This window comes from Doryrhamphus excisus, chromosome 1 (assembly GCF_030265055.1).
Source record: "Doryrhamphus excisus isolate RoL2022-K1 chromosome 1, RoL_Dexc_1.0, whole genome shotgun sequence".
NCBI classification, from domain to species: Eukaryota; Metazoa; Chordata; class Actinopteri; order Syngnathiformes; family Syngnathidae; genus Doryrhamphus; species Doryrhamphus excisus.
In genome coordinates, this window is record NC_080466.1 from 17,095,866 (window position 1) to 17,108,371 (window position 12,506).

Genomic DNA, 12,506 nt, shown 5'->3' on the forward strand with positions numbered 1-12,506 from the left:
TGCAAAAGAAAAATAAAGATTTAATACAGTGTTGTTCATATTTACACACATGAATAAAAGATACAAACAGGAAGAGCCGAGATGTAGTCAGCATAATTTAAGATGGCCGTCGTGTTTTTTGATCAGGAAAGTTGTCCGGGCTGCGTGGGGCTGATCTCAACAGGTTCCAGTTTGTCGGAGAGCACACAAAGAATCTTGTCAAACTTCTCGTAGCGCTCCTTCCTGTCGGCCTCCGCCCCCGACCGACCCCAGAAGAGACGCAGGGCAAACTCGGTACGGAACGCCTCCAGCATCTCAGGGATCGGCGTCAAGCCTGCAAGCGGAGGAGGAGCGCGAGGAGCAGGTGAGCGTACTTCGGAATGTTTTGTTGTCGTGTTGGGTAGCTTGTGCGCCACGTACCTGTGAGCAGAGCGTTTGCATGTCGCTGGTGGTCGGGAGCGTGCAGAGCGGCACGGCGAGCCATCTGGAGGACGTCGTAGAGGAGCTCGCAACCTCGCTCGCTGTTCTCCACGGGGTCGTCGCCCTCCATCAGCATCAGCAGAGGAACCAGATGAGGAACGGCCACGAGACCATCAATCGCAGAGTCTGAGCGAAGACAAATATGCGTCAACTTCGGAAAGGCGGCGACCAAGTGCGATGGATGACCGCCGTCTAATTCAGACCCTCGCCAAAATGACCGACGTCACTAAGCGCCAAGCGCTGCCCTCTACTGGTGAAAGCCAAGATGGCCGCACTGTCATCAACAACTTTCCTCTCCTTGCTTGTCTTCTTCCCTTTCTTTCCAAAGCGGAATATGTTTCCACTCACCGTCCCCGTCGTTTAGAGAGTTCATGAAGGGCTTGAGGGTCTTCTCAAACAAGATGGCGCTCTCCGTGTGGTTCCTCCTGAGCGCTCGCCATGTCATCTCCAGTCGCAGCACCTACACACACAAACATAAACAAACACACATACGCACAAACGCACCGTGTTGATGTTAAATTAGAAGGCAAACTTCTGGTACTGTGAGCCCACCTGAGGCATCTCCAGGCCCTTCATGAAGGCAGAGAATGCGTAGAGGTCGTGGGCGTGGTCTTTCAGAGCCTGAGCCTGCAGGATGAACTTGTGGAGCACGGTGGCCCTCTGGCTCACGGTGCCGGTGCAGCCCAGGATGTCCACGGCCACGCCCAGCGCCATGAGATGATGCCTGACACGTAAACAAACTTTAGTTGTTAGCCTCATTAGCCTCAGACATGAACTATAACACTACAGTACTGTAGCCCACACCAGCATGAGCCGTATTTAGTTTATTTTGGTATTTATTTATTCTCATTATATCGACTATATAGGCCAATAGGAGTGTAAAGGTGACTGTAGGGGTGTTACGTCTGGGTGATTGACGGTGGGCGGTTCACTTGCCTGATTCGATAGTTCATTGGTTCACAAACTGGAGCGGAAATGAATGAGCACGGGCTTTAGGCGGGAACGAGCACGAGTCGGCAGGTCGACTCGTCGAAAGGACACGCCACCGGTAAGCTAACAAATGCTAAGTTATGTCCATTTGTGGTGCCGCTGTACCGCTATTGCGTATATGCGCCGTTGTGTTTAACCTTGTGTATTGATGTTGGGTTAATGGAAGCCACGTAGAGTTAGTAGCGCTTTCACTGAGACAAGGATACTTCCTGTTTGTGGTGCTAGTTGTAACTTTTGATTGGTTGCCTTCCTGCTGGGTAATGTAGTCGTTTAGTTGTCATCGTTGGTGGATTTCAATGTGCGGTGTTACTACATAAAACTACAGTACACAACAATACTTCACACTACTATTTGATGGGCTTATCTTGACTACCTAGATTAACCCTCACTTATCTTACTTGTAACTATAACAGTTATAAAAATGCTGCGGTTTATTGATGTATATTTATACAAATGCATACAGTATATCTGCATGTTTGTGTGTATATATGTATATATATTTTTGTATTTGTGTGCTACGTACAATGAGCAGTGTTGTTGTTGTTGTTACACCAATGTATTTTGATCATTTGTAGACAAGTCTGTCGGAGAAGAAAAATAAATAAAATAAATCAATAAAATTTCTATATTGAGTTATAACAACCCGTCCTCCTAGCGATCCCTTTCGGTGGGAAGAAAATAAAGAACCGAACATTAGTATCATTACAATCATTGTACAGTAATCCTTCATTGATCGTGTTCCTTATTTAGAAATAGAATATTTTGGTAGTTAGAGCATAAAAAAATCTGTTTACCACCTTCTAAATACGCTTTTTAACATGATTAGAGCCCTCTAGACATGAAGTAACACCCCTATAATCACCTTTACACTCCTATTAGCCAATATGTTAGACATACTAAGGTAAAATAGGACATAGACAACCTGTTTACCATCTTCTAAATACGCTTTTTAACATGATTAGAGCCCTCTAGACATGAAATAACACCCCTATAATCACCTTTACACTACTATTACCCAATATGGTAGACATACTAAGGTAAAATAGGACATAGAAGGTGGTAAATAGGTTGTTTAAATACGCTTATTAACACGATTAGAGCCCTCTAGACATGAAATAACACCCCTATAGTCACCTTTACAATCCTATCAATCAGTGTTTTGTGGGATGGGAGAATGTTTCCATCCCAGTGTTGTTTTGAGCAGTGTGAAGCTGGCCGGGATCGCCTCAGCGAGGCCAAGATGGATGCCAAGTCCAGCATGTACCTCTCCAGCAGGTCTTGGCGCAACTGTTGCCCGTGAGGCAGGGTGACGAGCTCAAGGCCTGATCCCACTCCCATTGTCCTCCTCTGCTCCTCCGTCACTCCCACCATGCGTGCCACCTTCGGGAAGCCAACAACACAACCATGTCTAAAAACATGAGCACTGCCAGCTTTGGCTGTAGACAACCTCCTGCTGCCTCTGTCCAATAATGGCTTTGAGTCAGAGTGCGAGGGGATGTCATACAACTTCATGTTTAGACATGACACTCTCACCTGGCAGTCCACACTGAGCATGTGCAGGGCGGTGCTTTTGGGCTCCGAGCGGTTGAAGAGTTCTTTCAGCGCCAGCAGGACGCTGGGATCCAGCGGCCGGTTGTTGTCTGGCAACAGCTGGGACTCAAAGTGCTCCAACTGGAAGCATGAGCTGGTCTCCACCTGTGATGATGGGAGATTGGAGATAGTGGAATCATATCAGACGTGATTTGATCATTTTGCTGCTGAGCAAACGTCACTATTCTTTTTCACGTATGATTAACGTATGAGTTCAATTCCACCCTCGGCCCATCTCTGTGTGTAGTTTGCATGTTCTCCCCATGCATGCGTGGATTTTCTCCGGGTACTCCAGTTTCCTCCTACATTCCAAAAACATGCTAGGTTAATTGGCGACTCCAAATTGACCATAGGTATGAATGTGAGTGTGAATGGTTGTTTGTCTATATGTGCCCTGTGGTTGGCTGGTCACCAGTCCAGGGTGTACCCCACCTCTCGCCCCAAGACAGCTGGGATAGGCTCCAGCACCCCCGCGACCCTCGTGAGGATAAGTGGAAGAAAATGAATGAATGAATGATATTTATTTAAGTTTAAGGAAATTAAAGAGGCCGTATTATGCTGATTTTGGTTTGTTGTGAGTTGTGGACTCCTATAGAGCAGCTACACAAAGCTTTCTAGATCTTTCAGATGCTGCACCTCTTTCCCTTTTAAGGAAACAAGGTTAAGTAGAAATTATTAAAAAAACATACATTTACATAAAAGTCATAATTCTGAGATAAAAAGTTGAAAGTCTATATTATGAGATCCAAAGTCAAAATTCAGATTTTTTGTTTCTTTTGTTACAATGTGGAATTTTAAGAAATTAAAGGTGATAAGTCCATTCATTCATTCATTCCTCACGAGGGTTGTGGGGGTGCTGGAGCCTATCCCAGCTGTCTCGGGGCGAGAGGCGGGGTACACCCTGGACTGGTGGCCAGCCAATCACAGGGCACATATAGACAAACAACCATTCACACTCACATTCATACCTACGGACAATTTGGAGTCGCCAATTAACCAAGCATGTTTTTGGAATGTGGGAGGAAACCGGAGTACCCGGAGAAAACTCGGAGAGAACATGCAAACAAAAAGGGTGAAATTGAACCCTGGTCTCCTAGCTGTGAGGTCTAACCACTCGACCACCGTGCCGCCCGTGATAAGTCCAAATGATGGTAATAGTAAATATATTATAACAGGGAATAATAACAATGCTCCTGTGTAAAAGGGGCTTCCAACAAACGTGTGGCCGTAGAAAGTGGTCCCTGTCATGGAGCAGACGTGAGGCAGCGTCATTGTTGTCGGCCTCCAGGAAGCCAAAGGAGGTCTCTGTGATCCTGGCACGGCTCTGCCACTTCTCCTCGGCTTTCAGTCGGTCCACGTGACCTTTCCGCCGTGACTGAGGCACCTGAACATAACCACGCCGCATTGAAGGAGGACTTTCAGCCTTGATTGATCGATTTGATGTTTTTACCTGAACCACTAGCTCGTCATAGAAAGCAGACGGGTCCTGGTCCTGGTCCGATGGCACAGGGGGGCCTCGGGGGAAGAGGGCAGAGACCCTGAGAGGTTTAGGAGGTGCCCTGGGGTGAAGCTGGCCGTCTGAGCCTCGTAAAGTTGCGCCACCGCCTGTGAGGATGTTGTCTGATGACATAATGGAGGACGTAAACGGAGGATGTTTAAAGGTGGCCATGTTACCTGGATAACAGCCTCGTGTTTGCCGTGGACCCGGACTGAGCAGTGGTTCGCTCCCGGTGCGGAACACCGGGGATATAGGGGCGGGGCCTGTAGCCTCCGGTTTTGTGATCTGAGGTGCACCTGCATGGCAGGAGGAGTGACGTCATTCCTCACTCCTGTGGATGATGCTCACCTGCTTAGCAAAAGTATTGGGACACAGGCGGAGGATCGACTTGACCATGTCATCAGACCAGTGCGAGCCCTTTCGTCCCAATACTTTTGTCAATCGTCATAGGTACAGTACCGGTTCTCAGGTTGCTGTCGGACTGGGCCGACTGGAGCCAAGGCCTGCAACCGACATTCTCCAGGTTGGCGGGGTGACTTCCGCTCCTGCCACACAGGAAATGAAAGGCCTTATTTGGGATTCAGGCCGCGTTCCGACACGATGCACGCCGCGCCCCTCCTAACCTCAGCAGAGGATTGACCATCAGGGAGTCGCCGCTGAAGCTCAGACGCTTGCCGCGCTCCGGTTGGGACTTCTTGCCGTCGGCACCGTGGCCGTCGTTCTGGGGTCGATGCCGCTCGGCGATGATGCGCAGAGGAAGCGTCCTGGTCAGTGGGTGGAAAATGACGGCGCCTGAGGCCTGAGAGATGGGCCGACGCCCGCCCACGTAGAAGCGGATGAGGGCGGGCACGTTGTCAAAGCGGTCCTCCTCGAACTGGAACAGCTCACGGGAGTAACCCTGCCACAGTCACATGAGCAACACCGCCATCAGGGTAATGTCCAGACGTTTGAAACCCCTGGTATATAATGTCTCTTTATGAAATATATACAATATATAACATCTCTTTATAAAATATATACAATACTATATGGCAGGATGGATGGCGAAACCTGGTGAAGGCATAAAAACGCACCTTTTTGGGCCGCAGCACCACACGTATGATCTTAAAGTGCATGGGCTCGTTCCTCCAAAAACAGCTGAGGACGTAGTCACTGGGCGACGAGCTCGAGTCTCGGACCAGGAAGTCTCCGTCCCTTTCGAAGAGAGTCTCTGCAGCCTGACAATCACACGGGAACTCATCATGACACGTCTGTCCGGCTCCCAAACCTGACATCCTCTTTGCGTTTGGCACCTCTCGGCTCAGGGGTCCGTGGTACCAAGCGTGGCTCCTGGGGTCCTCGGTGCTGAGTTTCAGCTCCTCCTCCAGCTCCTTTTTCAGGACGTCCATCTCCTTGCGAGCGCCAAACACCTGCACGGCAGAGCGGCTCGCATCAAAGCTGGATTTGGACAAAAGCCGGCTTGGTTGCTGACCTTTTACCTTCAGCTGGCTCAGGTATGCGGCGACGCTCCTCCTCTTGCTGTAAAAAAATTTGAAAAAAACAAGACCCTCAGAGAATATTACAACTTTACTCATCTTTTCTCCTCATATTATTCCCATAATATATTATTTATATTATTATTTCTATTATTTAATAATATAACATAAGTGGGGCTGCACGGCGGTCTAGTGGTTAGCGCACAGACCTCACAGCTAGGAGACCAGGGTTCAATCCCACCCTCGGCCATCTCTGTGTGGAGTTTGCATGTTCTCCCCGTGCATGCGTGGGTTTTCTCCGGGTACTCCGGTTTCCTCCCACATTCCAAAAACATGCTAGGTTAATTGGCGACTCCAAATTGTCCATCGGTATGAATGTGAGTGTGAATGGTTGGTGAATGGTATGTGCCCTGTGATTGGCTGGCCACCAGTCCAGGGTGTACCCTGCCTCTCGCCCGAAGACAGCTGGGATAGGCTCCAGCACACTCGCGACCCTCGTGAGGAAAAAGCGGTAGAAAATGGATGGATGGATAACATCAAGTGTCTTTTTTTTCACATAACATTTTTCATAAACCACTTTTCCAAAAACTAGAACTTAATTTGTTTGTTTTTCATGTGACTTAACAAGATGTATTTTTTAAATTAATATTTCAACTTTACATTGCACCGAAATGTCAGGGCATTTTCCTGCAAAATAATGCTGCATGTTTGCATGTCTTGTTGCCGTGGTAGAGAAATGACCATGTTTATTACGCAGCAGGAACATCCACAGCAGACAAACAGCCCCCCCACTTTTCCCCTCTTTCCTTCCTCCCGCTCCCGCCCGTGCTAGCACCAGGCTGTCCGATGCATGCCAGGCTTTGTGAACAAAACAGCTCGCAGCTATCAGGAAGTGGAAAGCCACGTGTCAACACAACGTGGAACACATCATGTGTGCAGGATGCTGGAGGTTAGGGTCGCCAACATGACCTTGGATGTGGCGTTTTGGTTGCAGTCCAGCACAGCAACATCCAACAAGCTTAAAAAAAAGTTTACAAATAACTTTCAATTTCTTGTGCTTTGATGAGTCATTTCACTTTTACCGCTACAACAATGCAGTTTTTCTATGATAAATCTTTTCCAGAGACCTTGTGGAGTCACAGCGGCTGCTCGGAGCGTGTGCCCGAATACAGAGCACCTTGCTGGGCCACCACTCTTGCTTCTCCTGATAGTAGTCATTCATTCATTTTCTACCGCTTTTTCCTCACGAGGGTCGTGGGGGTGCTGGAGCCTATCCCAGCTGTCATCGGGCAAGAGGCGGGTACATCCTGGACTGGTGGCCAGCCAATCACAGGGCACATATAGACAAACAACCATTCACACTCACATTCATACCTATGGACAATTTGGAGTCGCCAATTAACCTAGCATGTTTTTTGGAATGTGGGAGGAAACCGGAGTACCCGGAGAAAAGCCACGCATGCATGGGGAGAACATGCAAACTCGATATTTCATTGGGAAAAATTTAAATAAAAACATCAGTACCACATCATTCTCGAGAAGACGAAAGTTTGAACAAATATCTTTTATAGAGAGTAATAAGTTATGAATTATAATACCTCCTTATGAGAATATCATGCCAACAGACAAACAGTGGTGGCCCGAACTCCCCAGCAATTTAGCTACGCCCCTGTTTGCAGTAACGCTGTCCTTTTATGTCTTGGATGTGTCTTCAGTGTTAAGAGCATAGATAAAGTGTGATTCTCAATGTTGAACTAAAATTGTGAGCAACATTCATGCTGAAGGGCGTTGGTCCAGTACACCTGAAACACCTGCACACGAGGTAGAAGTCTGCCTAGCAACACCTATCTGCAGGAAGCCAAACTAGAATAGGCGCTTATTGTTATTGTACAACAAATGTAAACTAAATGTCATGAAAGTACTCTTTTTTTTTTTCTTACTACAGCGCAACACTGATTTGGGAGCATAAATTGTGTAATAGTTGAGGGAAAAAGGAGGACGACGTGAGTGGGGGCGGTACTTCCTGGTTTTAAACGCCTTTAAATGCCTGAATGTCAAATACTGTTTATATAAACCTTACATACAAATATAATTTATGCTCAAATTGTCAAATCAGTAAATAGCAAACCTTTTAACATCTCGCGTGAACTTGCGAGGTTCGACAACTAAGAAAACAAGACGCAATGGCGGTCATGTTCTTACCTGGTTGACAGCCCTGTTCACTGCGCCCTAGTTCCGGTCATGTTGACGGTCTGTGGTCCAAAAAGGGAACACCGAGACGAACCTTGGACCCGTCCGGGTCCCTCCCTCACAACCAGCCGTCCTTTTCCCTCCCCTCTCTCTCTCTCTCTTCGCCCTCCTACTCCTCCTCCTCCTTCCCGGCGTGTTCCCACAGGCCTTCCCGGGCACTCCCACTCCCCCGCCCCGGGCCGGGTGGCCTGAAGCCGCTATCTGGACACATTCCTCGGATACCGACACAAGCCGAGCCGCCTCATCACCTCTCTCATCAGGTAGACCGCCACCTGGTGTCTCAACCTACCTTTGACATTTCTGTTAAATAACTCTTAAAGGAGAAGTCAAACTATTCCAGAAAATGTCAACATTTTGAGTCAATGGTTGCCTTTTATTGGAGGATTTACCGAGTGGCTCATTAATATGTAAATTAGCCCTGATGTGAGGCGTGCTGGGCCAATCAGAGTCGAGAAACGCGGAAGTACCAAGCGTGTTTTGTTTTATATTGACAATTCCAGCATGCATCGCAGCTTCACCAGCCACTATACGCTAACTTGAAAACCTCGTTTAGTTTAGTAGCTGTCTGTCAGTCTGTTTCTACATTATGGTTAATATTAATAATTCATCTAAATCATTAATATGACAGGAACAGGCACTTTGTAGGAAAGTGTACTTTAGACCAAATGGACATTTCTGTTGTTAGCGCTCACTGAGAGCCACTGTTGGATTTCGTGCACATTGTTGCCAGTTTAAGACCTTATTTTACAACGCTACAGCAAAACCTAATATTTCCCGTGGAGTGTTTTTCTTTTAGAGTTGGCCGTGAGTTGTTTTTTTTTTTGAAAGTCGGGCAAGGATGCAACCAGATGAGGCAGTGACTCACCTGATCCAGCAGGTGGAGCTGTGTTGAAAAAAGCTTGTGTGTAACTGTTTTATGTGAAACTCAAAAAAAAAAATCTAGAATAAATCTACAATAGCAGGCGTGTTCCGATCCATCGGAACCACAGTTGTGGACGGCAGTATTTTGTTCCTGTTCTGGTAAAACAAGCATATTAGCTGGCTTTGTTTGGCTTGAAATACGCTATGAAAATAGTATATAGTACCAGTAACAGTTGTACATTTAAACATGTACACTGCATCTATGTTATGCCTATTGGTATCGGCCCATTTCATTTATAGAAATAGTAAATTGTTAACATTCAAACGCCTTGTTTTCTCTCCTGAAAAAGCAGAAGGCCTTCATCGGTCATGGCGTGATCGTTCTCATTTGTCTTGACAAATACCAACTTGGATTTTACCAGCTCACTGTTAATGATTAAGCATGGTGGAGAAACTGCCATAGGTGTGTGTGTGAGTTTACCTGCGCTTGCTCAGCTGACAGCCGTCCACCCCACCGCAGGCCTGTTCCTCATCCAGGGGGCGGAGCTGCGAGCAGGATGCGGAGAGGCGGTGCTTTTTGTCAGCGCGATGGAGGCGGGGCAGGACGCTTTGGCGAAACAGATCCTTCCTTGGCTTCACCTTAGCAGGAAGTGGTCTTTTGTTTTTGTTTTTTTGCACCTGTATCCGTCTTTGTAATGGTGTGTTTGGAACAGTTTATGGTCTTACCAAGTCCATCGAGGATCCCAGAGAGTACTTTCGGCTCACCCTACGCTCCATTTGCATACCTGAGAGAACAGCGGGAATTTCAATTGCATGAAAAGTCGATGAACTGCTCTGATTTAAAGCTCAACACAAAGGTCAAAGTGCAATAATGCCTTGGTTAGCATCATAGAACCCTTCCAGAAGGTTCCTAAATCCAAATGACACTACTTTGGTTCAATTCAGAGCATGTTGGGGGGCTGGGTGACCTTTGGTTGACCTATGCAATAACACTGGAATAATTTTGAAATAACTCAAAAACCAAAGCAGAAAAAAAATCATTTTAACTGCAAAAAACAGCACAAACTGAGCACAAAAAATAACATTCTAACCCTAGCCCTCTCACCCTAACCTTCTAACCCTGGCCCTCTCACTCTAACCTCCTAACCCCAACTCTCACCCTAACCCCTACCCTAGCCGTCTTACGCTAACCTTCTAACACTAGCCCTCACATTAATCTTTTAACCTTATTCCTCAAATTAACCTTCTAACCCTACCCCTCCTACTCTAACCTTCTAACGCTAACCCTCTCACTCTAACCTTCTAACGCTAACCCTCTCACTCTAACCTTCTAACGCTAACCCTCTCACTCTAACATTCTAACCCTAGCCCTCTCACCCTAACCTTCTAACCCTAGCCCTCTCACCCTAACCTTCTAACCCTAGCCCTCTCACCCTAACCTTCTAACCCTAGCCCTCTCACCCTAACCTTCTAACCCTAGCCCTCTCACTCTAACCTTCTAACCCTAACTCGCACCCTAACCTTCTTACCCTAGCCCTCTCACTCTAACCTTCTAACCCTAGCCCTCTCACTCTAACCTTCTAACCCTAGCCCTCTCACCCTAACCTTCTAACCCTAGCCCTCTCACCCTAACCTTCTAACTCTAGCCCTCTCACTCTAACCTTCTAACCCTAACTTGCACCCTAACCTTCTAACCCTAGCCGTCTTACGCTAACCTTCCAACCCTAGCCCTCTCACTCTAACCTTCTAACGCTAACCCTCTCATCCTAACCTTCTAACCCTAGCCCTCTCACTCTAACCTTCTAACCCTAGCCCTCTCACTCTAACCTCCTAACCCTAGCCCTCTCATTCTAACCTCCTAACCCTAGCCCTCTCACTCTAATCTTCTAACCCTGGCCCTCTCACCCTAACCTTCTAACCCTGGCCCTCTCACTCTAACCTTCTAACCTTCTAACCTTAGCCCTCTCACTCTAACCTTCTAACCCTAGTCACCCTAACCTCCTAACCCTCACCCTTACCCTCTAACCCTAGCCCTCTCACCCTAACCTAAAAGTATTGTGTGAGTCATCCATGATATAGAGTATGCATTTTTCTCTGCTCCATTGTGTAACATAAATCATGAAGGTGTCACAGTAAGTAACCCCTGCAGAGAATTGCTTGCATGCAAAACTATACAAGTGCACGTAACAACAATACTTTTGCTTGTTTAAGGCTGAACGTTACCAGAATGGGGGTCCAGTTTCTGCCGATGTCTTAAAAGCTGACAGAGGATGGTTTCTCTGTGTGCGGCGTCCTCTATCCCCGCTTCCTTCAGCTCGTTGTCATCCACATTCAACAAACCCTGGTATGGATTAAGATGGGGTCAACAACCCACGTCCTAAACTTGCACACACACACACACACACACACAGGTCATGGACATACCTCCAGTCCATAATATTCCCTCTCCAAGGTCTTTGTGTACTGGGGCAGGCCAATCTGCTTCAGCCACCAAGCGATGGAGCGATTGTTCATGTCTGAGTAACAAAGAAGATGAAGATAGCACAAAGCATGCTAGCACACGATTCTGTATGCAAAATGAAATAAGTCTTGACCTCCAGCAAGTTTGGGTTTGGTTGAGCAAGCTCTGTTGTTTACACTCCAAATGCTCCAGAATGTCGCACCAACCTGTGACCAGGATCCACCAAAGGAATTCTGGAATCTCCGATGCCGCTCCCGCTTTCTGGAGATGTTGCACTTTCTCCCGGCTTCCCTACCTAGACGTTGTCATGTCTCCTACAAAGTCTGTCTGTCAACCTTCTCTTAGCGGCGAAGCCTCAGACCTGCAGGGACAGCCAATCGGGTGGCACCGTGGTAGACCATGACAGCCAACTGGAGCACAGGAGTTAGCGTGAGCCCCCGGGAGGTGGAGAGGGGAAGCAGGTCCGGGCAGGATCCCGGCATGTGGTAGAGCAGAGGCCAGGAAGACGAGAAGGTGGGTGTGTGAAAATGTGAGGCTGTCAGGCAGCTCTTGATGTGTCGTACGTCATACGTACCTTTTATAAATACATTTCTTAAATAAATTGAATTATATTTTTATTTAGTGACAGAGTAAATTAATACAGTTAGCAAAATGGCGCCAACAATACAAAACCATGCCACAAAGGAAGTCATTCAACTATGATGAGCATCTGTATAAAGGTGCATGAACCAGGAAGTCGCCAGCTGATGAACAAACACAACTATGAACAACGTTAGCTTAACAGTTCAGCCTTGGTGGAGGTCTGCGCTGTGCTGAGTGGCATTCTATATGTCACTTATTCGCGGCCAAAGACATATTGATACGTCTTTTAAGAGGTGATGATGCAACTCCACAATGGGAGAGAGCACACTCGGTTCCATTT

The 12,506-nt window shown here is 47.2% G+C and overlaps 2 protein-coding genes across 10 annotated transcripts in view; one reads left to right on the forward strand and one right to left on the reverse strand.

Annotated features, from left to right (window-relative positions):
* Nucleotides 1–11,888, reverse strand: sh2d3a (SH2 domain containing 3A). 3 transcript variants are annotated; one of them, XM_058088047.1, is made up of 19 exons: nucleotides 11,718–11,888; nucleotides 11,548–11,639; nucleotides 11,347–11,464; nucleotides 9,850–9,908; nucleotides 9,605–9,762; nucleotides 6,016–6,055; nucleotides 5,830–5,946; nucleotides 5,611–5,754; nucleotides 5,161–5,435; nucleotides 4,997–5,082; nucleotides 4,714–4,833; nucleotides 4,490–4,644; nucleotides 4,259–4,423; nucleotides 2,983–3,144; nucleotides 2,714–2,829; nucleotides 1,012–1,183; nucleotides 808–919; nucleotides 400–585; nucleotides 1–313 (listed from the first exon to the last, which is right to left on the reverse strand). In XM_058088047.1, the coding sequence occupies exons 2-19, from the start codon at nucleotides 11,635–11,637 to the stop codon at nucleotides 123–125; spliced, it is 2,466 nt and encodes an 821-aa protein (XP_057944030.1). In that variant the 5' UTR covers nucleotides 11,638–11,639; nucleotides 11,718–11,888; the 3' UTR covers nucleotides 1–122. The 3 variants fall into 3 exon arrangements, with proteins under 3 accessions (XP_057944030.1, XP_057944022.1, XP_057944013.1); XM_058088039.1 differs by lacking the exons at nucleotides 9,605–9,762; nucleotides 9,850–9,908; nucleotides 11,347–11,464; nucleotides 11,548–11,639; nucleotides 11,718–11,888 and adding an exon at nucleotides 8,215–8,509 and having other exon boundaries at nucleotides 6,009–6,055; XM_058088030.1 differs by lacking the exons at nucleotides 9,605–9,762; nucleotides 9,850–9,908; nucleotides 11,347–11,464; nucleotides 11,548–11,639; nucleotides 11,718–11,888 and adding an exon at nucleotides 8,215–8,506.
* The window catches only part of LOC131138755 (proto-oncogene vav-like), a 20,564-nt gene continuing 16,186 nt past the window's right edge, over nucleotides 8,129–12,506 (forward strand). For 2 of the 7 annotated variants that reach the window (XM_058087983.1, XM_058088008.1), the window contains exons 1-3: nucleotides 8,133–8,522; nucleotides 9,644–11,467; nucleotides 11,930–12,097. The gene's annotated coding sequence lies outside the window, so the exon portion shown is untranslated. Of the gene's footprint in view, nucleotides 8,523–9,643; nucleotides 11,468–11,929; nucleotides 12,098–12,506 lie in introns of all 7 variants that reach the window. The other 5 variants (XM_058087990.1, XM_058087999.1, XM_058088017.1 and 2 more) reach the window with 5 other exon arrangements.

Bases quoted from the DNA above. Each gene is read 5' to 3' on its own strand.
- sh2d3a (XM_058088047.1), bottom strand. From the start codon at position 11,637: ATGAACAATCGCTCCATCGCTTGGTGGCTGAAGCAGATTGGCCTGCCC. The intron at 4,645-4,713 runs GTAACATGGCCA...ACATCCTCACAG, and splicing joins AACACGAGGCTGTTATCCAG to GCGGTGGCGCAACTTTACGA. The intron at 4,424-4,489 runs GTAAAAACATCA...GGTTATGTTCAG, and splicing joins ATGACGAGCTAGTGGTTCAG to GTGCCTCAGTCACGGCGGAA.